Here is a 25,029-nt window from a genome sequence, read left to right on the forward strand (position 1 = left end):
CCACTACGAACGCATCTCCTAGAGCTCCTCTCGGGGGAAATTCCCTTGAGCAAAATCTGTCGCACTTCCTGTTGATACTGGTGGCGAACAGATCCACTTGAGGGGTTCCCCAAAGGGCGAAGATCTCTTGAAGGACTTCCTGAGCTATCTCCCACTCGTGAGAGACTGTGCTCTGCCTGCTCAGAGCGTCCGCTGTCAAGTTCTTCTCTCCGGCTAGGTGAATTGCCGATAGAGAGATTCCTTCCTGAATTGCCCAAAACCAGAGCTGCATCGCCTCTCTGCACAGTGGTAGTGAGCCTACGCCTCCTCTTTTGTTGAGGTAGTGCATGGCCACTGTATTGTCCGTCATTATTAGGACGTTTCTTCCCCGTACAGACGGCAGAAAAGCCTTCAGCGCTAGTCTGATGGCTCTCAGCTCCAACAGGTTGATATGTAGTTTGGACTCCGATGGAGACCAACGACCGCTGATGGTCAAGTCGTTGGCGTGAGCTCCCCACCCCGTGAGTGAGGCATCCGTGACTACTGTTATCTCCGGCCATGGTTGCCAAAACATTTCTCCTTTCAGGATGTTCTCCCGACAGGCCCACCACTGAAGGTCTCGGGCTACTTTGACCGGGATCCGAAGGAGATCTGTCATCCTTCCTGAGAACTGTGACCACTGAGTTCTCAGTGCCCACTGGAGGGATCTCATTCTCAGGCGAGCCTCCGGCACGAGGAATATGCAGGATGCCATGAGGCCTAGCAACCTCAGAAAGTCGTAGGCTGGGAGATATTGGGCATTCTGAAATCTGATGACCATCTGCAGAATATCTCGAGCCCTCACCTCTGGTGGCAAGGCTTTTCCCAGGGAAGTGTCCAGGACTGCTCCAATGAATTGGAGTCTCTGTGATGGTATCATCTGTGACTTCTTTAAATTGAGGGAGAAGCCCAGCTTGTGAAGGAAGTGGCAAACATAATCTAGTTGTCTCTGAGCCTGTTCCGAAGATACAGCTCTGATCAACCAATCGTCTAGGTAAGGGTAGACATGAATCCCTTCCCTCCTTAGACTTGCAGCCACAACCGACATTAGCTTGGTAAAGACCCTCGGGGCGGAGGTTAGCCCAAATGGCAGAACTCGAAATTGATAATGAGAGCTGCCAATTGCGAACCTCAGGTATCTCCTGTGCCTGGGATGGATCGGCACATGGAAATAAGCGTCCTGGAGGTCTAGAGATACCAACCAGTCCTGAAGCTGGAGGGCCTGAAGGATCTGAGAGAGAGTCACCATCTTGAACTTGTCCTTTCGGAGGAATTTGTTCAATTCCCGTAAGTCTAAGATGGGTCTCAGTCCTCCGTCCTTCTTCGGTATTATGAAGTAGGGGGAGTACCAACCCTTGTTCCTTTCCGCTACAGGTACCAGTTCTATGGCACCTTTCTCTAGCAGGTCTAAAACCTCCTGCAAGAGGAGCGGATCTGGAAGCTTCAAAGGGTTGTTCCCCGGTGGATGACTCTGAGGGATATGTAGGAAGGGCAGGCAGTAACCTTGGGACACTGTCTCCAGAGCCCAAGCATCTGACGTAATAGCCTGCCATTCCGTCAGATGGTGAGTTAACCTGCCCCCTACTGGTGTTCTGTGAGGGGAGACCTCAGAGTGGTTTTGAAGCGGCTGATGCAGTTGCCGAAGGTAAAGTGGCTCCTGCTCCTGCGGGTGCGGCTTTCTTTCCCCTACCCCGTCCACCACGGGTAAATCTTCCTTGGCCTCTTTGAGCCGGTCGTCCCCTGCCCCTTCCATATGAGGAATAGTAACGAAAGGACCGTCCTCTCCACGATGATCCCGAAGGACGAAAGGTATTCTGACGGATAGCAGCTCCCAATGACTTGGCTGCTGCCTTGGACGTTTGCAGTTTCTCCAAACTGTCATCCGCCTTCTTTCCAAAGAGGGTAGAACCGTCAAAGGGCATATTCAAAAGCCTGGTCTGCACGTCAGAGGCAAAACCAGACTTCCTCAACCACGCATGCCTGCGGATTGTGGTACTTGCCGCCATGGCCCTGCTGATACTGTCAGCAGAATCTAGGCCAGTTTGTAGGGTCTCGCACATCGCATCTTTACCATCCCTGATGATGTTTAAAAATGCGTCCCTTTCCTCTCCTTCTTGGAGGCAGTCAGCCGCTGATGAAGCGCACTCCCAAAGGGTGTGGCTGAACCTAGCGAGCGTACAGGTCGCGTTAATAGACTTTAACGCCATGCTACAGGCAGAAAAAAACCTTCTTAGCCATGGCATCATACTTTTTGTCATCCCTATCCTGCGGAGCAGTGGGGTATGCAGATGTGCTGCCTGATGAGGTTGCAGCCTGTACAACCAAGCTCTCAGGAGTAGGGTGTTTTGACAAATATTCAGGGTCAGAACTAGCCACCCTGTATTTTGTTGACAGTTTTTTATTTACTGCCGGGATAATTTCTGGCGTTTCCCAGTTTGTCAAAATCCTTCTCTGTAGAGCAGAGTGAAATGGAACCACAGGATCCTCCTGTGGGCCCTTGTCCAGTATGTCAGTGAGGTCATCCTGCTGAAAGGCAGGAGAAGGTGCAGACCAACCCATAAATTCTATGATTCTAGACATCAGAGCTCTATATGGAGTCTCCGCATGTTCTCCTGGGTCTGGTTTGATAAATTCTGCTTCAGGAGAAGTGTCCAAGCCACTAGCTTCCTGAAGTGCATCCTGAAGATTTTTTAATCTTCCTTCCTCAGAGGCGAAAGTCTCTGGCTCTGGTGATGTGGTCCTCTGTAAATCAATATCTTGGTCTGAATCCTCCCTTTCCTCAAAAATCGAGGTTAAAGGGGGATACATTGGTTTTTGGAATGGTATAAACCCCATTTCCAATGCAGAAGGAGCCATCATCACAGGCCTTGAAAACGTCGATGTCGTCGACACCGACGTGAAAGTACTCGAAGGCGCCGTGAAAAGCGTCGAGAAATGTGTACTAGGCCTCGAAGAACTCGAAAGGATCGGAGTCCTGCTCGAGAACGACGTCGACGTTCTCGGCGTCGAGTCGGAGGTCTTTTGTCTAACCGTTGGCTGTGGAGTAGCCGTGGTTATTTCCTTCACCGGCGTCGATATCGGCGTCGACGTCGGCGTCGACTCGATCGACTGATGCGCCGATGAATCCTTCGACAACGGCGTCGATGGCGCCGACCTCTGTTTCGAAGGAGTTTTCGACGATGGCGTCGATGATGCTTTATCTCCCGATGGCTCGAGGCGCTTTCGGGTTGACTTTTCCGCCGTGTACTGCGACTCGCGGCGTTTAGATTTTTTGGGTTTTTTACCCGGGGTATCACCCTCAGCTGTCTTCGAGGGGGACGAGGCCGCTTTCTCGAAGACGCTTAGCATCTTTTTCCTGAATTCCTCCCACTCAGCTTGCGAGCTGCGTTTTGTGGGGCAATGAACTCTCTCAGGAGAACTCGACGAAGATGACGAAGGGGATCTCCTACGTCTCTTCTTCGAGTGTCTCGATGTCGACGAGTGGTGGGAGCCACTTCGTGATCTAGATCGAGAGTGTTTTTTATGGTGAGGAGACGAACGTCTCGACTCTACCGAAGAAGCTTTCGAGGAAGTTAAAGTTGACCTACCTCTCTCGAGCTTCCCCCTACGCTCCTTCAAGGCTTTCGCCGTCATGGAAAGGCATTCCTCACACTCCGAACTCTGGTGCGTGATTCCCAGACACCACAAACAGACCCTGTGAGGGTCCGTCAACGACATTTTCTTCCCGCAGTCTCGGCACTTTTTGAAACCGGACCGAGGGGTCGTCGGGTCGGAGGAGGATGCCATCGATATCGAGGTAAATAGTAGTTATTATATACGTTATCTTGACGAGAACTGAGCAACGGTGTTCCGAGGCACAACGAAGCGCGGAAAAACGGAACTGAGCAACGGACGCTGCGCGCGGCCTTTATAGGCAGGATGACGTCGACGTCGGCACGGAGGCCGTCGAGGGTCATCGACTCGGCGATCATCGACGCGCAGCGCCCTCTGGCGAAAAAATTTTCCGAGGCCAGCAAAGCTGAAGGATTTCTATCTAAGATAAGGAATACGTCGGAGGACACAATCCCTTCGAAATCGCCCTGTGAAGAGTTACTGAAGGAACTTTTTGTTTGCTGTTTATGGCACATCAGGTCTTCTGAGGCAAGAGACTGTGTGAAAGAGACTTGGCCACAGACCTCGTGCTGGCGAGGGCCAGGATGTGCTGTGCTCAGGAGTCCCGTCCTTGTGCCGTGCTAAAAACGTGGGCAAGAGACCCCAGCCACACCATCCTGACCTATCATTTAGAGAACACTTCTTTCTTTTCTGATTAATATTATCCCCACACTATTTTGTAACTTAGCGGTAAGCATTGGCAATATTTCTTTTTTTTGTAGAGGCCCTCTTTGTTTGCCAAGACGCCACTAGGACTGCCTCATTATTATTTGATGGTCATAGCTTGCTCCCATCTTACATTTAGGTTTAGATGGGCCTTTTTCTCACCCATTTATACAGTTTAATAAAAACCCTTGAACTGTGATCACTTGTGTCTGTCTTTACTGTTGCCACTCTGAGTTCCTTACAGAAGGACCCAAACCCTTGTTTTGTGCCATCACAGGAACTGTAATAGTCCAAAGGGCACCTGCTGGGGACGCTCCATTACCAAATTAGAATTTGGGGCTTCCACACCAGAGAGCTGTTCGATGGAGTTAGCCATTGCGACCCCAGATGATGAATTTACTGCCTCAGTAATGAGCACTAAATCACCAGTAGAATCCACTGCCTCCTCTTCTGCAAATACAACAGGCAACAGTGAGTCCCTACACATGCCATACCCAGAGGGATTTGCTGCAGTTACTGGACAAGAGGAATAAGCCAGGATTGCCTTAACCGAGGGCTGCACGCAAACAGAGCGTAAACAATTGCACTTGGCCTGTTTGTTGGACTGGTTCAAGGAACTATTTTTAGCCTTCCTAGCCAATGATCCGGCTGCTCAATGACAACATCCAGCACTTCAACAATTGGATCGTCATCTATGTTGATGACTTCCACTGTTGGCACCACCTCCTCATTGGGTACGGTCTGAACCTCTATAGACGTTACCGACACCCTAGACAACCCTGACAGAGGAATACCTGTACTGGATATAAGAGGAGCCATATAAGGCAATCCTGTTGGCACCAACTTGCTCATTAACTAAAACCCGATGCTGGTCATTATGCAATGGGAAGCCACCAGAGACATGGGCATGCTCAAAGATCCCCGAACGTGCCTGGCTGTGCGAAACCTGTGGATTCACAGTGTCGGTAGAACTCTTAAGAATAGAGTCATTCTTTTGTTTGAATAAAAATTCCTTGACAGCAATATGCATTTTTATAGTGTCAAACTTAACCAATAAGGATTCTAAATGAATTGGCCTTGGTTTCTCTGTATAGGTCCTCCTATAAAGACACCAATGCCCAAAGTACTTGCTTGATTTAAATCAAAAGGCCATCTTGGCCATCACCAATACAGTCATCCATTCTCCTCAGAGCCGCAGACAAACATTTGGTGGCTGGGGGGGACGGGGATCAGCGGTGAGTCCGAAGAAGGTGAAAAGGAGTCTGACCCCAGAGAATAGCATCCATTCTGCTTCGGTAAGTTCGACAATAAGCTCCGGTCCGCAGGAGTGTCAAGAGAGCTCAAGTCTATGGACCCCGCTCGTGTGGTTGATGAGGGGGAGTTCAACACTGAAGGCCCCCCCATCTCCAGCACAGGTCTCCAAAGTAAAAAGTTCATCCGAGGCTGCAAAGTTGGAATTAACTCTCGATTGAATCTCCTCAACGTTAGGAGATCATGTTGCCGCAAAGGGGGCTGTTATCTTATTTTTATACTTTTCCCCCCTGTAGGTCATTACTAGGCAAAGAGTCCAGCTGAGTCCCCAAAGACGCCGACGATCGACACTCCCCCAGGGATAGAGGGAGGGGGAGATTCACAGCAGCTGACATTTCGGCATCGAATTCATCTTTTTGCTGCCACTTCGAAGATAGTACATCACACTGCAATGAGTGTCGCTTATTGAGCACTTAGTCAGCCGCTCCGCTTCCAACGCCGACAGCACTCACAAGGCACTCTTAGCAATGCGCTGGGTTCCTAAGATATAGTGCTCCCTTATACGGAGGCGGGAAACACGTTGAAGCAGTCAATACATTGAATGAATCGCGTTCTTTTGGCCAATATGAGCTCAGTATTGGCGTTTGAGGATTAGTCAATGTGGAACAAGCTTGAAAATGGTGAATAAGGCACAGTTCACGGCAGATAAGCAGACCAAAATCGCAAGGCACTTGTACCAATTCATGCGCCTTTTTATTTCACCGTCACTGCAATTTGCTGTGATAACCAAACAAATTGAAGCATGATACCATACATAAAAATGTCACACAAGTCGGATGCTTATTTCACATTTAACTAAAATACAGTCTAAAGATGTCTATGCATACTTCCATCCTTTTGGTTTCCTCACCTCATTTTCCAGTATGACAGAAAGGCCCAGAGTCTTTAGCACTTCAATTTCAGGGCCCGAAAATAATGGATCAAAAACATGGCAGTGACATTTCTGAATCTGTGTGAAGAAACACATGTTTTAGATGTTGCATAGTACAAACCCAAGCATGTTTACATAAATAATCAACCTCTGCTGTATTGGAGGTGAAAGAAATGTCAAATATAATGTGAACAGGAGGCCGACTCAAAAAATGCTTCTGAAAAACTTTGTTTTAGTCTGCAACAATGCCTATTTTATTATCTACCTGTGTATGAAAATAACAATTTTAATAAGGATTAAGAGGCATAGATTTGCAGTGTCTTCTTTACTGAAAACTATCAAAAGCAAAGAAAGAAAGGGTTACCTTTGAATAAAACTAGAGAAAAGAACATCTTCAACGCTCATAGCATATTTCTAGGTGCCGTTAATCAATCCCGTGCTGATCAACTCCTTAGCAAAAAAAAAGCTTCTCCACTTTTTGCTCATCCAGAAAAGCTTGTCAACTAAATGGAATGTGAAGAAAGACAACTGTCTCGGAACTGGATCCATCCGTTAATGATCACCTCCAAACAGATTGGCTCACCCAATTGACGTCAGTAAAGCCGTCGTAATGTATTGACTATGAATAAAACAAAATAAACGCGGGAAGGGAAAACAAGGGTTGGAACATCAACACCTCCGTCTCTATATTAAAATTGCGACGTTCATGTACAGCTGGCTAAGAATATTGTCTTTTACATCAAGACAGAGGCTGCGAGTTTGCATGTTCAAAAAGCATCCACAAATACTTGTGTAGCATGCAGAATGGGCGCAAAGAAAAACGCTTTCAAGGAGGAATCGCCTGGACCAATCAGACGATCATCGAATGTGGGAACTCTGGACACAGGATGTTGATGCCACGGCTCCCCTATAAGAGTCGGCACAGAAAAGGGAAACATCACTACCATAGAGGGACTTGACCCAGCAAACCCACCTACCGAGGGGAGGGGAAGAAACAGGGCCAAAGGGTTTATTAAAAGACAAAAACAGATGTGCATGATTGGGTCTGGCTTGTTCAAACTGCTTTAAACATTAAATGACACAATTTCTCTTGATCAGGAAAGTAGGATAATTAACTGACTCATAAGTAAATTGTTTAAATATGGTGATTGTGAAGGAGTTTGGGACTGGACCCTGTCGGAGAGAACAGGGACGACTCCTGATCTAGGGCAGGCAGCCTACAAGTGTGAATGTCAGAGCCAGCCCTGTTCTAGAGGTGGTGGAGTGGTGTTTTGGGCCCCATGTCCCTTGAAATACTTAACATGCCTCGTATGTTAATGTGGGTACCACCCTCTGTCAAAAGTTCTATTTCTGGCCAAAGTTCTCACTTGTCTTTTTCAGGACAGCAACTCCCAGAATGCAATTGGGTGCAAACAAGAAAACCTAGGCCAGAAACGGGGGAATGGAAACGAGAACAGAAATGGAATGGAATAGAATGGGAGGTTTCTTGCCAAACAGAGATGAGATACCCAAAAGCTGACCTACCAACCCTAGATGGGCCCGAGGGGAATGGTGGGACAACAGAAAAAGAACTGGGAGTGAGAAGGGACTGCAGGGTAGCAGGAGACACACATACATCCTTCCCAAACAGAATTGGAGGCCAAACTCACCAGCACTTGAGCAAAACCACAAGGAAAATGAGAGGCCTAAGCACCTGGCTGCTACATTGCAAAAGCAGACTGAAAACGGAGAGCAGCTAAGAGAGTTTCTTAAAGCTTTACACCTACGTAACCCAAACCATGGGAAAAGAAAAACCACAAAGTGGCCAAGGGGAAACATGTGACTAAGGGGAGGGGGGGCATGGGAGTCAGGAAGAGGGACGGCTCAGCCATAACAGCCCAGCTGGCAAAGAGGAGATTGGAAGGTTTTCTGTTGCGGTCAGGAGCAGAAGAGGTGGATCAGGTGGAGACAGAGGCAGAGGCTGTTTTAGTATAGAGAGATTGAAGGTAAGATATTGGTTGTGTGGAACAGTGTAGTGTGGGAAAGGGGTGTGTAAAATGTGAGTAAGAAAGTAAGAACAAAAGCTAGAGATAGAGGGAAACGTGTAGTTGCAAATTAGAGTGAGTGATAGAGTGAGTGTATGGTAGGATGATGTGGAGTGACTACAAGGCAGTAGTGGTGAGGTTGAAGTGAAGCAGGAGGGGGAGGTAGTTGGAAGAGGTGGAGAAAGTGTAGCAAGATTAGGGCATAGAGGCATAGATAAGAGGTTGTGTGTAGGAGAGAGGTGTGGAAAGGGAAGAATAAAGAAGAATAAAGCAGGGAGAGTAGAGTGTGGAGCGGAGTCAAATGGAGTGGAGGAGGAGAAAAGAAGAGAGGGGCGAGGAAAGAAAATCATAGAGAAGGAGTGTGATCATCAGAGGGACATAAGAGAGAGTGGGAAGACAGAGGGTGTGAGACAGGAAGGGAGAAGAAGAAAGTAGAATAGAGCGAGTAGTATGATCAGGGAGAGGAGAGTGACAGAGAGAGGGTGAACCATGACTCATTTGAACCATCAGTTCCTATTGAGAAATCCTGGTGTAGTGGTAGGTCAGGGGATCACTAGAAAATCCCAGGAGGGAGCTAGACAGACTAGGCTTTTACCTTTAGGCCCTCACTGACATCCAGCATTAGATAGTAGGTGCTACTGATCGCTAGTTGGAAAGCCTAGGGTTTAGGGATGCCTGTGCTAGTGTGGAGGGAGTCTACAGGTTGCAGAGAGACGGAAGCCCATTAGTGTATCCTGCCTTAACCCTAAACACAATAAAGAGTGTAATGTTTCCCATTTGTAAAATGAAAACCCTTGAACCGTCCTTCAGTCTAGAAGTTATTGAAGCCAACCGTGAAATGATACTGAAACAAATGTCAAAAGACAAAAAAAAACTACTGGTAACATCTAAAATCTTGGCGTCTGAAACTCTTCTGAAGGCAATGAGAAGCATCATGGTGAATTTTGCAGAAAACTCTTTTAAAGTCAACATTTTATCTGATGGCCATGATAGTAACAAATAGAACACCACATTAACATCCAACAGGGCCATGAACTTAGAGCACAGTGCTTTCATTAATTGAATCCCCTTGTGAAGATGACAAACCAATCCACGTCATATCCACAAACTCATGTCTGGCTGAAATAGCTGATTTATATAGATTAAAAGTGTGCAATGCTTTATCTTGATAAAACAAATTACATACATAATGTACCACCTCTACGGGATGTGCTGTAATTGGATCCAATGATCTCCCCGACACACCAACAAATGTATGCTCCTCAAGCCAAGCAATAACCTTTGGAGGAACCGGGTGCCCAGGATTCCCTGACAATAGAAAAAGCGGATGCTAAAAGGTCTTTGACTTGCCAGGAGCCCCTCCAATTCTTCACACCACTAGCAGAATGCACAATTGTAAAACACGAGTGCAAGGCCTGTTTAGGCCCACGAAAACAAGAGGAAACATTGGAAGAAGATGGTGGGCATTGAAGGACATCTCCAAAAGCCAGACAACAAGAATAATATGGCCAAAGCGGGAGAATCTGAACATGTGACTAGTCGAATTAGTCTCGGTATCATGAGGAACTGAGGGCAGCCTAATCCCTAATGTTCGTCCAAGTCTGTTGAAAGACATTCTAGTCCACTGCCTACAGGTCTGTGCTCAAACAAAACAAAAAAAAATGAAGTTTTCAGTGAGGCATAAATAGGTGTACCTCTACGGGAGCCCACAAGCATTTATTAATGGGGGCAAAGGTGTTTGTAGACCAGTCAGATATTCTGCTTGAAGCACAATCTATCAGTCCAGACAAAAATGGCAAAATTCCTTTGCTATCTCTGCCAAGAATTATTAACAGCCATGCCACCCCTGTAATGCAGATGTATTGAACCATTAAATGTTGTTCAGTCTCAAAAGGATGCAACAATCAACCTGGCCCTTTGCCAGACTCTCTAGGGCAAAGGAACCAACCACCAATTACAAACAACTGATGTGCAGTTCCTTCTCCTGCGCAGTGTTCAATTCCCCACTTTCACGATCTACCTGCAAGGTGCTGCCAAGCCCAAAAGACAGGCATCTGATTCCATAACGAGACCTGGGGACATCACAAAGATCGCTTTGCAGTTCCAAACTTGTGTGTGATTTAACTGCCATTGGAGTTCCGGCCCTGGCCTCGACAGAGAGGTGAATCTTGTCCAAGTGGCAGAGGCATTTCCTGAGGTGAAGAGCCTTCAATCTCTGCAAAGCCTGATAATGAAGAGGCCACAGACGATTGCTTGAACTGATGCAGATAGGACCCACAATAAGTGCTCAGGTCCTCAGTGAAATAAATTGTGCTGCTAACAACAACCTGATTTACTTCCCGATGGTTACAATTATGGATTAGGGAAGTTGGTAAGAGGCCTGAATCGTATCTATGTGGAACCCCAGAAAATCTGCATTCTGACACGGAGAAGGAAGAGATTTTCTTTCCAATTTATTACTAAGGCCAGATGTCTAAGAGCATTACTGTGATGTGCAGGCGCAGAACCGCCATCTGTCTGGACGGGGACATCAACAAAAAGCAATTCAGATAGATAAGCCAAATGCCCCGCTGTCTGAGAGCTGCCACCACCAATTTCATTATCTTGCCGAAACATGAAGGGACTGATGACAAGTCAAATGGAAGGAAAACAAATCTCCATTTCTTGTTGTCCCACACAAATTGAAGGAAATTCTGATGGAGGTTGTGAATTTGAATTGTCAAATTAGCATCTTTGAGAACCAACCACCCATTCATCCAATCCCCCTGGTATCAATGTGTCTCTTAATACCCTCCTTTTTTAAATGGTTGTACTTAAAGGCATGGTCTAGTAAAAATGTTTATTGTTCCTACGGGTCGGCCATGTTTTTTTAAGCCTAAGTGGCTCGATTTTAGAAAACTTTCCTATGGACCTTACCCGAGTTTTTGTCCATTAAATGCACGCGAAAACAAGCACCAGGGAGCTGCCATTTTCTGATAATTCTATCTTTTCCCCGATCGCCCTGGCTGACCTGCTTTTGCGGCACTAAATCAATTCTCCCGCCCCTGAGCCTGTCATCAGCAGACTCGTACCGCCCATTTCCCAACGCCAAAGCACGTCTCGTGTCAACACTCGCTGCGCTTCAGCTAATGACGTGTCGCCATGGAAATGGCAGGACGCCTCTTTCCTCAATAAGTATAAACAGACCGTTTCACAACACACAGCAGCAGATTTTCGATTCCATTCCTCTCTCTGTGTTACTTTGAGTATTCTGTGACTCGTTTCAGTGCTCTGGTCAGCTACCTTCGCCACTTGTAGCCCGTGTGAACAGATACCAGTACCACCGCTATAAATTATTTTAGTTTGTTTAACACACAATGGCTACAATAATTCCCTACATGTACGAGCCCGAGTATACCGAGGAGGAACTACTGGAAAGGGAAGCACGCGAAAACGATGGGGATTCGGACGGCAGTTGGCAGGACGAATCAACAGATGAAGAGCCTGGGCCTAGTCGAATGGACGGCGTCTCCACCTGGTGCACATGCAATCGGTGCGAGCTAATGCCAACTGAGGACGTGAACTGCTGCTGCCGAGAAAACTCGGGATGCCTGGCCTACATTTCGGAAGGCGAGCCACGACCGCAATGCATCACCAAGCTGCCAGACTTCAGGGCAGCCTGCCTCACACGGGCCGTGTTGAGAATAATGATGGTGCTTACGCACGAACTTTGCGCAACTGTTCGTCCTCGTAATCCGAGTAACGAGTAAGTATACTCTGCTTGTCATGCCACTCCTATTTCATGATCTTCTACTGTATCCAAAATTACATCTACATATCATTGTAACGCATGTAAGTCGTTCAATAGTGTGCATTGTCTAGATAGCATTTGTCCGTGCAGAATGCCATTAGTTACAAGAATTGTCATTGACAACAAACGTTTATTAAACTTATCTTGGTCATTTAAAAACAGTTTGTTTCATTCCTTTTCACAGGTGGTACAGGCTGGTGGCCTATCGTTCCTTTCAATGGTGGCTCCACGGGAGGCTTGGACACAACGTTCGAAGAGTGATACCCGCCTGTGCCGTTCGTGCCATTAGAGAAACGTTCCCGAGTGACAGCGGTCAGTACAGGGGATTTTCTCTCGCTGTGCTGCAACCTGACCTGTATAATCTTTAAAGTCTTGTATTTTTGTGTCATGAAAATAAGATACAAAATAAAACACCACATATATTTTAACAACGTTTGTTTCGATTTTTTTAAATGAATCAAGTGTGTCTCCATTCAAGGATGGACGTCAGAGATCTGTGCTCCGAATGGGTGAAGGTCTGGTCGCTGTGAAGCAGGGTGGTCACTATCTATCTAAGCTAACATAACATTCTCGATAATGCATGCACTAAATAACACTTGTTCAAAGTCTTTCAGTAGTTTATGTCTCTATAAAAGTCACACATATTTCTATACTAACAATTACCATTGGATTATACAGGCCTTAGGGTCTTGACCACTATAATACACCGGTTGAAGTGTGGGTCTGTGCTCACAAGAATCTCCGGTATGTTGCATTTGTTATTGATAAGCAATGATATACTATCATTGACATAAAGGCGATATACTATATATTGATATAAAGGCGGTTCGCGCCGGTGGATGCGCGCTGGCATGGCGGGCTGTCAGGGGCGCGAAAGGCCAAGGTGCCAAACTACATGTACACTTCAAAAGGTGTCCCACGCCAAGGGGCCACTGTTCACATGGTCTCCTCAGACCCCGTGTCTCCAGGCAGGCCTCCCCTGAGGCAGGCCGCCCCCCTGCAATCCACATAAGTGTGTCTCCATTCAGCAGTCTTCCTGTGCCTTATCTGCACGCCCCAGGCCCATCCATCCCACCCCCCTGTATCAAAGGCGGTTCGCGCCGGTGGATGCGCGCTGGCATGGGGGGCTGTCAGGGGCGCGAAAGGCCAAGGTGCCAAACTACATGTACACTTCAAAAGGTGTCCCACGCCAAAGGGCCATTGTTCACATGGTCTCCTCAGACCCTGTGTCTCCAGGCAGGCCTCCCCCTGAGGCAGGCCGCCCCCCTGCAATCCACATAAGTGTGTCTCCATTCAGCAGTCTTCCTGTGCCTTATCTGCACGCCCCAGGTGTTACGCTCACCTGATTCCCGTAGAGGCGCCGGTTTTGACTGGGCGTATACCGTATCTTCAAAGGTGATGTGTAACACACGGCTGGCTCTTTGGGCTGGACCTCTGTGCACTGTATGTCTGGCTCGAAGGGTAAGATGTCTGCAGATAGAAAATGTGGGATTAATGAACTGGGTTATTGAATGTCTCTCTCTTCTTCCCTTTCTCTCCTCCTGTAGAACCCCAAAGGTTAACGCTCTCACCTTAGGTAAGTGAACGCCGTGCTCTCCATCTGCCTCGAGGCAGGGTGCTGTAACCAGTTTCTTCACTGGATAAGGGGAGCAGGCCTCTTGACTTCAGAGAACTGCTGTCCGTCGTTTACTGCACGAACGGTAGGTTTTGAGTAATTCTAATGTCTTTAAAGTCTTTAGTAATGATGTCTCTTGTTTTGCAGGGTTCCGGCGATGGCGGATGGCGGGCTGAAGTGAGTTGAAGATGGAGCCCGTGTGATGAATAGAAGCGCCTGGAAGCACGTAAGTAAGCGCTTGTTGCCTGCTTCACGATGCGCTCTAACTGTCTTTTTATTTTGCAGGTACAAGTTCGGGGCGGCTGCAGGGTGCCGGAATACCCACTGGGTTAGATGTGGAAAGGAGTAATGGCACGTGAGTATTAAAGTTCCCCAATGTCTTTAAACGCACCTTGTTTTGTCTTTCAGATGCGGGATGCAGCGCCGAAGGCCTCCGGAGCGTGCGAAGATTGGTAAGCTTTTGTCTTTCAGATGCCGGAATGCAGTGTGAAGACCTCCGGAGCGCACGAAGAGTAGGTAAGCCTTTGTCTTTCAGATGCCGGAATGCAGCGCGAGGCGTTGGTGACAGCCGATGGACCAGGTAAGTGAAGAGCTGTCACTGAAGACCGTAATGCTAACCTGTTCTTTCTTGTCTTTATAGGTGTTGCTGAAGACTGTATTCAGAATGGTAAGCCTTTTTCCTTAGGCCCAGGATCAGATGCAGAAGACACGATGAGCGTTCTGCTGCTGAGGATGCAGAATAACGCAAAGCAAGATTCATCCATCTGGTGTGGTTTAAATAGCCTCCTGTACTGCTTAGGTGTCTCCTTCCACAGCCACGCCTAGGTAAGAAAAGAGTTCCTGCTTTCCAGAAGAGTTCCAGTGTTCTGAATCTAGGGAGTGGCTCCTGCCCCACCCAACAGGAAAAGTAGTTCCAAACAGAAGAGGATCAGAGACTCAACTGGCAGGCAAGTAAGCAGCATGGTCTGCTGCAGGTAAGTCCACCCAAGCATTATGAGCCCGGCGCTTCCAGCGCTGGGACTGGGCATATTTATGAGCCTGGTGCCACTGGCGCCAGGACTGGGTCCAAAAGGTCCCAAATGGGACTGGTTGGCACTCGGAACCTGGGTTATGGATCTGCTTCCAAGGGAGTTGGGAAAACCCTGACCTTTTGAAAGCAGAGATCATGACACCAGGCCCATCCATCCCACCACCTGTGTCAAAGGCGGTTTGCGCCGGTGGATGCGCGCTGGCATGGGGGGCTGTCAGGGGCGCGAAAGGCCAAGGTGCCAAACTACATGTACACTTCAAAAGGTGTCCCACGCCAAAGGGCCATTGTTCACATGGTCTCCTCAGACCCTGTGTCTCCAGGCAGGCCTCCCCTGAGGCAGGCCGCCCCCCTGCAATCCACATAAGTGTGTCTCCATTCAGCAGTCTTCCTGTGCCTTATCTGCACGCCCCAGGCCCATCCATCCCACCCCCCTGTATCAAAGGCGGTTCGCGCCGGTGGAAGCGCGCTGGCATGGGGGGCTGTCAGGGGCGCAAAAGGCCAAGGTGCCAAACTACATGTACACTTCAAAAGGTGTCCCACGCCAAGGGGCCATCGGTCACATGGCCTCGTCAGACCCCGTGTCTCCAGTCAGGCCTCCCCTTGAAGCAGGCCGCCCCCCTAATACCACGACATACATACGTCAATCATTCACAAACACACCCCAGTTTCTAATACTTTAAAAACCACTCGATATGTCTCATGAGAACATCTTTGTGCTTTGCAAGTCAACTCCTGAAAGTGCTACCTGGGAACCACTGAGATCTATGCTAATATGCTCGTCGTCGTGCTATCCGTGAACTTCTGTGAACGCTTCGAGCATACCCATCAGTGCGTTACCTGTGGCCATCCACCTTTTCTCCCGCAACATACTGCTCTGCTTGCTGAATCCAACTGTTTGTTGGTCAAGGTAAGGCCATGTATCCTGGTCATATTTCGCAGATTTTTAAATTTCTATCTATTTGCGAGTAGAGTACCCAATAGTGCTATGTTCATTGGTCTCATTGCTATTGACTTGAATTTCCATTGCTATGCTAACAATAGATCTATTTATGCAACCTATGCAAATACTAAGCCGCACATAATGAACTGGTATAGTTCCTGCGACCAAAACAAACCTTGCATTGATCATTGTATGATTCATTTACTTTTGTATCAAATCTTTATTCTTGAAGATTGTATAATAATGTTTTCAGATTGATCAACAATGCCTGCCTGTTCGATTAGCGGTTGCCCTTCGAAGACCCATGCGAAATCTGAAGGCACTACAATGCATGTATTCCTGAAAACTGTTGATGGAATAAGAGAATGGGTCAGACATTGCGGATATCCACTGGATGAGCTAGAAAGTAGAGTCCAACAAGTCTTACAGGACAAGAGGGGTGATCGATACCGCATCTGCAGCCGGCACTTTTCCTTGGACATGTACACAACATCTTGAGTAACAAAGAAGAATAAACAGCGAACGACACGGAAATTGCTCGAAAACGCTATTCCCACTCTATTCGTCCACATTCCGCCACCGGTGAGTCAAGTGTCCGGATTTAGCTTTAGGCCTTGCGGTAGTGTGTAGGTATCCGAACGGATTAATTGATATTGTAGGTGTTCAATCCCTTGTAATAATTTCGATATTCATATGATTGTATAGTTTTTTGAATAATGACATTTACCAATATATTCTTTTTCGATTTCATAACCCACAAACACAATGTATATATATGGGAACAGGGAACTGTGCTGTATTGAGCATTTTACAAGTATTCTGTCGCCTTACATGGCTATTTTTAATATTGGCATTTCATTATCAATCATTAATTTACCTTTACAACTTCTTGCCTATCCCTTGAATCTGAAGCAAGAACATTCTACATCCTTGACGTGGTCGCAGTTATCAACCACTTCTAGCGCGTATCAGGTAATCTTACTAGGCTAATCCGCTACAGACCTGTTTTATGCATGTCAAGTAATATTTTTATTTTATCGTGTAATCATTTTACCGAATGTTTGGTTAGTGCTTTCCAATTGATATACACCTTAGTTATTGTCCACTGGTGTTTGTTTTCGGTTATAATTAGTGTTATCCATACTAATGCAAGTACTGTCTTTCAGGGAGATGCAAAGCGTCCGCCACATCTACAACATTTCTAGATGTTCTTCAACAACAGGAGGTATGGATACTGACAGCTCCATCGAGCGTCATCATCAGAGCTGGAATTCTTGTCGTTTGATTGTTCTACACAATGTTTCATTCGTGGTTAGCCGTTGATATGTACCTGTGCTGTCGACCCTAGGTGTGTGTTATGTTTTCACTATTGTAACCCTCACTAATGCAAGTACTATGTTTCAGGCAGTTGATGGAGCGTCAACCCCTGCACTTGATGCAGAGCCTGACATTCAAGTAATTCCAGGGGAAGTGGAAGCGGGACCATGCATATACGAATCGGCTCAACAGCTTTCGGAAGTGCGCACTACATTTGCAACATCCATAGATATTCTTCAGCAACACGAGGTATGGATAATGACAGCTCCATCATGCGTGATCATATAACGTGATTCCATTTGCTATACTTTCTTCCCTATTAACACAAGTGCTGTGTTTCAGGGAGACGACGAAGCTTCCACTACAATCACAACATCCAATTTAGATGATGCAGATGTAAATAATTTGTTGAAAAAAGTCGATGAAATGTGATCATATTTAGATTTTCCTTGATTCTTTTGGACAATGCATCATTTGCGGTTATCTCTTTATATGTACCTGTGCGTTCGACCCCAAGTGTGTGTTATGTTTCCAATATTGAAAACCATACTAATCCAATCACTGTGTTTCAGGGAGACGACGCAGCTTCCACCACAATCACAACATCTCATTTAGATGATGCAGATGTAAATAATTTGTTGAAAAAAGTCGATGAAATGTGATCATATTTAGATTTTCCTTGATTCTTTTGGACAATGCATCATTTGCGGTTATCTCTTTATATGTACCTGTGCGTTCGACCCCAAGTGTGTGTTATGTTTCCAATATTGAAAACCATACTAATCCAAGTACTGTGTTTCAGGGAGACGACGGAGCTTCCACCACAATCACAATATCTCATTTAGATGATGCAGATGTAAAGGAATCGTTGAAATAAGTCGATGAAATGTGATCATATTTGGATTTTCCTTGATTCTTTTGGACAATGCATCATTTGTGGTTATCTCTTTATATGTACCTGTGCCGTCGACCCCAAGTGTGTGTTGTGTTTCCAATATTGAAAAGCATACTAATACAAGTACTGTGTTTCAGGGAGATGCGGATGCCTCCTCTCCAATACAACCATTCATGGCAGTCCATGCAGAGCCAGAGGTATGGATACTGACAGTTCCATCGAAATAGATCATCACTGGTCGAATACTTGTCGTTTGATTGTTGCACACAATGTTTAAATCGTGTTTGGCTATTGAGATGTACCTGTGTGTTCGTCCTCACGTGTGTTTTATGCTAACAATATTTTGATACATAGTAATGAAAGTACTATGTTTCAGGGAGACGATGGAGCCTCATTCCGTGCTCTCTATGCGGATACAGAAAATATAGTCGTTGCAGCGCAAGAGGAAGGGAGGACATGCGGAAACGAATCGGAGCTACAGCGTGCAGATGTTGAAGGTCGAGTCAAAAAAGGTGCAAAGAAAAAAAAACAAAAAAAGGTTAGTTACAAACAGTTCATAACTTTAAAAAAATGTTTGTGCTGGGGACTATTTTATGTTTTTTTCCAGTCAATTCTACTACACTCCATCTTGTGTTTAAACTGAACATCCCTTTTCCAATCTCTCCTCCAGTTACCCGTGGGTGTCAGAACTATACACACACAGACAGTGAAACGAATGAGAGATGTGGCTTGCCAGACCGTGTACACTATGGAGGAACTATTAATTGAGGCGAGGCGTGTTCAGGCTCGAGATGCTCATGTCCAATGGCCAGAACATAAATTAACTGTGTTTGGAGACGACAGCAAAGTTGCATTGGACCATAGCTACAGTGCGACCGCACCACCACAAGAAGATGTTATTGAATGTATTGAAGATAGCTCTGAAGTAGTTGCAGATCAATTTACACAATCTACACCCGCCAAAAATTTGCCACCAAAAAACCTGTCGACATTGTTGTGTTCTCCCATCAATGTTGAAGTAATAGATGTTGAAATGACAGAGAATGAACCAGCCGCAGCATCCATAGACGCATCAGAACTTGATATCAGCGATATTACTTTCCAATGTGTTGAAATCTCCACAACGTCAAAGGCCGAAACAACGTTGACGCAGGATGACAGTCTAATGAAAGAGAGCAAATACATTGTATTCGACAGTTGTTTGATGGAAATTATAAGTATGCTGAAATGTGTGCATTCCATTAGAGGGAAAGTATGTGGGAAGCCATTGATTAATGTGACTCGTCAAATAAAAGGCAGTAACGTCAAAATAAATGCCGCCTGTAGATTAAATCATAGGTTCTCATGGTCTGCACAACCGATGCTGGGGAAACTGCCAGCAGGCAATCTACTGTGTGCAGCTGCATCACTTTTTAGTGGCTCCAGTTTTAGAAAGTTAGAGGCTTTCTTTCAGTTTGTGGGACTCCATTTCATTTCTAAAGCGCTGTACTACATATACCAACATGATTATCTGTTTCCGGCCATTAGTGATGCTTGGAAAATTGAACAATTGTCTCTAGCAAGTACATTCGAAGGCAAGCGATTCAAGCTAGTCGGCGATGGACAGTGCGACAACTCTGGATTTTCTGCCAAGTACTGCACCTACCACTTTCAGGACATGGATAGTAAGAAAATTGTGAGTTCCGTGGTCGTGCAGGTAACACAATGTACATCCTCAGTGGCCATGGAGAAACTAGGTTTTATAAAATCAGTGGAATATCTACAATCGAGGCGAATGCACATCAACCTCATAGCCATGGATAGACACGTTTCAATTGCCAAGACAATGAGAGAGCAGTTCCCACATATTAAACATCAATTTGACGTATGGCATCTTGCTAAATCAATCAATAAGAAAATCTCGGCTGCAGGGAAAAAAAAAGGTTTTGAAAGTATTTTGCAGTGGTCACATTCTATCACCAACCATCTTTGGTGGAGCTCAAAAACTTGTGAGGGGTCAGTGGAAATACTACTTGAAAAATGGCGGTCACTGATGCACCACTGTACCAACGTTCACCGCTGGACAGCAAATAAACATTTCCACCAATGTGAACATGGCCCTTTGTCCCCAGAGGAGGCACGGACGAAGAAGTGGTTGATTCCATCTTCACCGACACACAAAGCCATTGAGAAGATTGTTTGACAAAACTCTATCAAGAGATTTGAGAGGACTGACAGAATTCTGTCACACAGTAGATTTGGAGGTGTTCCACAATATGTGCCTAAAGTACAGGCCAAAGCGCTTGCATTTTAGCTTTCGGGGCATGAAACATCGCACTCTACTAGCGGTCTTGGCCCATAACAGCAATGTCGGACGTGAACAATCTAGGACTAGGGGTAAAGTAAGGATGCCTCGCTACACTAAGGTGTTTTCAAAACGAAGTAAGCAATGGGTGATCAAACCAGTCTATGATGAAATGCAGTTCGACTTTGTGAAAGGCCTTATTGTTGCTGTGTTAGAGAAGCACAGATATGGAATTTTAGACGTTTCTGTTCAGAGCAGTGATCCATTGCCACCGAACATTGCGACTGTGCCATGCCCACCCGAAGCACAGCTGATTGTGAAGTACAAATCCCGGTTTAAATAACTGCAATACGATTGTCTTTTTGTAAATAAATGTTATTGTACAGTGTACCTGTAAACCTAACCCCTACCTTCACCATCATCGGTGGCGAACAAGCTGGGTGTCATCTTTGAATTCTCTCTATTCACCTCACATATGTGTATGTATATATTTTTCTCATGTCTCATCTCATGTACATGTAAATGCTGCGCACTGTTAACGGAGGGGAGGCTTGCGTATTGCAAATAATAAAACAAACAAACAATAAATCTCACTTTTAACTCAACTCCTGTGGTACTTTATACTTTCCCTGACCTTCCGCCAAAAATTAAATGTCTCAATTTGGGCTGCAAAGCTCGCAGACAACGGGGACAAAATTGGGGCACTTAGAACGCAGCAGCCAAGCGGGCCGTGGCATTTGGGAGAGAAGCCAGTTCGCATTTGAGGCGCACTACATAGACGGATTCTAAACTTCAAGTTCTCACAGATGCCTATACTACGTGATGTTGCAAATAAAGAATGCGAAGGACAGCGCCCAGATGAGGCCCACAAGTCGCACTGGAAGTATAAGGGTCTATTGTTTTTTGACCTTGAGACAGGGACCATGCCGACAGAACTACATTTGAAGGGAGTGCGCAATAACGTAAGAGACGATAAGGCAGAAAATTCAGAAACTAGACCGAGTTTCATTTTAGGTCAGTATACGAAAAATCGTTGTCAAGAGCACGGTCCGTTTTACAGACTGCATTACGAAGAAACACAATGGAAATTTCAAATATAATGTAAGTAAATCTTTACACGCTTTTATACCGGAATGAAGATTTAATGAATGGGTGCATAAATGAATGAATGAAGAGCTAGGAAAAGCAAGTAAAACTGTTCGTAGTGGGCACATGGGCATGCAGGTCCACTGGTCTCACCGATCTCGGTCCTTGGCCCAGCCACTTTTCCCTGCACTGCCTACCTGCACTACGGGACTGTCTCTATATCCTTGAGCCCCTTCTCCCGGCATTTACCTTGCACTTGCCACCAGCTGGCCCTATTATTTAATTTGTATTCAACTAACCATGTACAGCCCTTCCCCATGCGCGATCAGAAAGACACCTGGCCTAGTAGGATCGTTGTCTGTCTGCCCTTGTTCCCCACCTGCCTCGTCACGCCTAGAAACACTTGAGTATAGGCGCGTTACAAATGCCATATGATATATCATATGATTCCTCACGCATGTAGACTAACTGTCGTTTATCATTGTGTGTTGGCCTCGATTTATCTCGTTACTTTTCGAATTGATTTTAGAGACGAACATACTCCATTGAACTATCCTTGCAAGCAAATAGTTTCTGATCGGCCGTAATAAATAAAATGAGTAATATTAATGAAGTTCGGCTAGCGAGACTAATTATCATTTTTTTGTTTTCATAACAGGTATTTGATCCCATTCTGCCACTGCCATCTGTTTGAGAAACCGGCGGATGGATTCTTCAGCAGACACCTGCAGCTTCGTGTCAACAACTACAGCACGATCACCATATTATGGGACGATCGCCAAGGGCCCACATGCCCTTACGCTGTACTAGTGGCTAGAAGCAACATAACAACCTTTAGGCTAGACTAGTGCCTAGTTGATGGAACAGCCTTGCGGTTCACCGTGCTTCCAAAGTGATTCTTTTTACGAAAATGAACACCCTGTGTACCATAAAGGAACAGCGCGTAACTCAAGATGAAACGGAACAGTTATTGCGGATACAGATAAAAGAAAATAAATGGCTTCCGGAGTTCATATGGCAATTGCTGAATATTCTCTAAACATTTAATGTCAAATAAATGTACTTTACCAAATGTACCGTGTTGCTGTTTCATTTTAAAGTACAGTTTCATATTCCGAATTGTGGCGCGCTGTGTTGTGAGTTGATCTGTGTTGGTTTCCGGGTTCTGTGTGGAGTTGCGCAGAAGACGACTGGGCGCGTTTGCCTACGCAGCACAGTAACGTCACGGGGAGAGGCTGGGAATATGAATGTTTTGATAATGTCAGGCTCAGGGGCGGGGGAATTGATTTAGTGCCGCAAAAGCAGGTCAGCCAGGGCGATCGGGGAAAAGATAGGATTATCAGAAAATGGCGGCTCCCTGGTGCTTGTTTCCACGTGCGTTTAATGGACGAAAACTCGGGTAAGGTCCATAGGAAAGTTTTCTAAAATCGAGCCACTTAGGCTTAAAAAAACATGGCCGACCCGTAGGGACAATACAAATTTTTACTAGACCATGCCTTTAAAAACAATTATTGAATTCCCTGGCAGGACAGCCCCCAATTTCTTCTGTGAAAGAAAAATATTGCTTACAAATACTGGCGCACCCAACGGAATCTGAACAAAACGCCATTTAATTCAATTCCAGAATCCCCTGATGCACCAAACTTGTTTTTTCCCCTAAGAAAAAAACAATCAGATGAGGTGGAGATGTCTGAAAGGTGGCTGCGTACAGGAGAATATGGAAACACTGAATGGTTTGAAGAAGCAAGGACATTTATTATTACGCTAGACATTATGTAAACTTACTGAACAAATAGAGGAAGCAAGCTTTATAAGATCCGAAGCACATAGTTAAAATTCTAAACCTCCTTGCGTAATAGTCTTTCCCCAGATCGCATAAACAGCTGAAGTCACAAAAATCCTCACCAATACAAAGGTGAGCATCTGGCCTATTGACTTCTAGAACATGCGCTGAAATGTTCCAACTTGCTAGCTGCCATCTTTGTTAGCTAAAATAAATATATAGGCAAGGCCAAGAGCCACACCGGAAGAGAGAGGGCAGATGTTGTTTCGGGCGGTACAAGCCTTGCTGGGAGCTTGGGGACTGGGAAGAGTCAAACACAAAGGAAGGCATGATCCAATACAATTCGTTATCCTTGAGCTTTTTTCTTTCCAATGCGAGTAGCAATGGGGGGCTTTCTTGCTCTATCTAGACTGGTTGTGATATATAGCAACAGAGCAGGAAATATGTGTGCTTAAAATGATGTACATTTTTCCTAGAAAACGTTTTTTTGTTTTTCACCCAAAATGACTATAGCTCATTTGATCTATCAGCTGTTCAGGCTGACCGCTTGTTATGATCAGATCGCTATTGTGACAGCTTGCATAATACAAGCACACGCTTTGAGAAGATAAACTACATAATATATTCTCTTATTAAGTGTCATTTATTTATGAAAAAATTCAGAACTGCCATCTTACTTAAGGGGCTTTCGTATTCACTAGAATTCCCTGGCGTTTGTGTTTAACCATGCTAGAGCAGAGTATGCCATGCACAGAGATGTGAAACGTTAGCAGCAGGGAATGGTCTTCTTTAGATATGAATAGCAACTGATAATCAAGTGAAAAAAATCACAGCCCTATTTCCGGGGTGGAGACGTATCACTTTTTTTCTATCCAGTCTAAGAACAAGAAATCATGGTAGGTCGTCTCCAGATGGGACTCTCAGGGTTCAAAATTGAGATCCGATGAGTAGGAGCTAAAACCAGCTCCTGGGTTTCGGGCAACACCCTGTAGGCAGGAGCGACCGCAGGTGCTACCGCAGGGGAACCAGGAGCTACCAGAGATGCTCCTTTAACTTTTTGTCCCTTTTGTATGAACCATTGTGTTTACATGAATATTAGATGTGTTGTAATTCTCCTTTTGTAACATTCTCAAATATTCAAAGTTAATGTCACATTTACATATTTGGAAATATGTAACCAAATGCACTTAATAAAGAAAATGTAAATAATAAAATATTTGGAAATCACCAATTAGCTGTCGGAGCCATAAGTAGCTCCTGGTAGCTGTTGGTTTCAAGCTAACCAGGCTCTAATGTGCTAGAAGCAGGAGCTAAATTGCTCCGAGCTCCCCCTCAATTTCGACCACTACGTTTCTAGAAGATCACAAGAATACAAGTAAGTTACAGATAGCAGCAAGTGAGATTTGCACTAGTTTAAACAGTCTCTTATACTTACCCGCCATAGTACTTTTGTAGAAATTCGATCTTGGGGACCACACATCTATCCCACATGAAGGAAATTACTAACTTCGAAGAATTCTGTTTGTATAAACTATGTGGCGAATACATTTTCACATTTTCACATTACTTAAATGTATTTAGACACCTACAACTGGATCTGCTATTTTGTCTACTGAAATAGAAATTGCCATTAGAAGAGTCCAATCTGATTTATTGAACAAACAACAACACAGAGCCCGGTCACTTAGTGAACGTTTTGCTACAATACAACACGCAATTATGTTGGTAAATTGGGCATGTTGCCCCAA

General features: G+C 45.5%; 1 protein-coding gene across 3 annotated transcripts in view; it reads right to left on the reverse strand.

Annotated features, from left to right (window-relative positions):
• The window catches only part of SRRD (SRR1 domain containing), a 646,159-nt gene that overhangs the window by 252,297 nt on the left and 368,833 nt on the right, over window positions 1-25,029 (reverse strand). For all 3 annotated transcript variants that reach the window (XM_069619374.1, XM_069619375.1, XM_069619376.1), the window contains one exon: window positions 6,497-6,595. In XM_069619374.1, the coding sequence (XP_069475475.1) occupies window positions 6,497-6,595 (99 nt within the window). The remainder of the gene's footprint in view (window positions 1-6,496; window positions 6,596-25,029) is intronic.

This window comes from Ambystoma mexicanum, chromosome 10 (assembly GCF_040938575.1).
Source record: "Ambystoma mexicanum isolate Mex_15411 chromosome 10, UKY_AmexF1_1, whole genome shotgun sequence".
NCBI lineage: Eukaryota > Metazoa > Chordata > Amphibia > Caudata > Ambystomatidae > Ambystoma > Ambystoma mexicanum.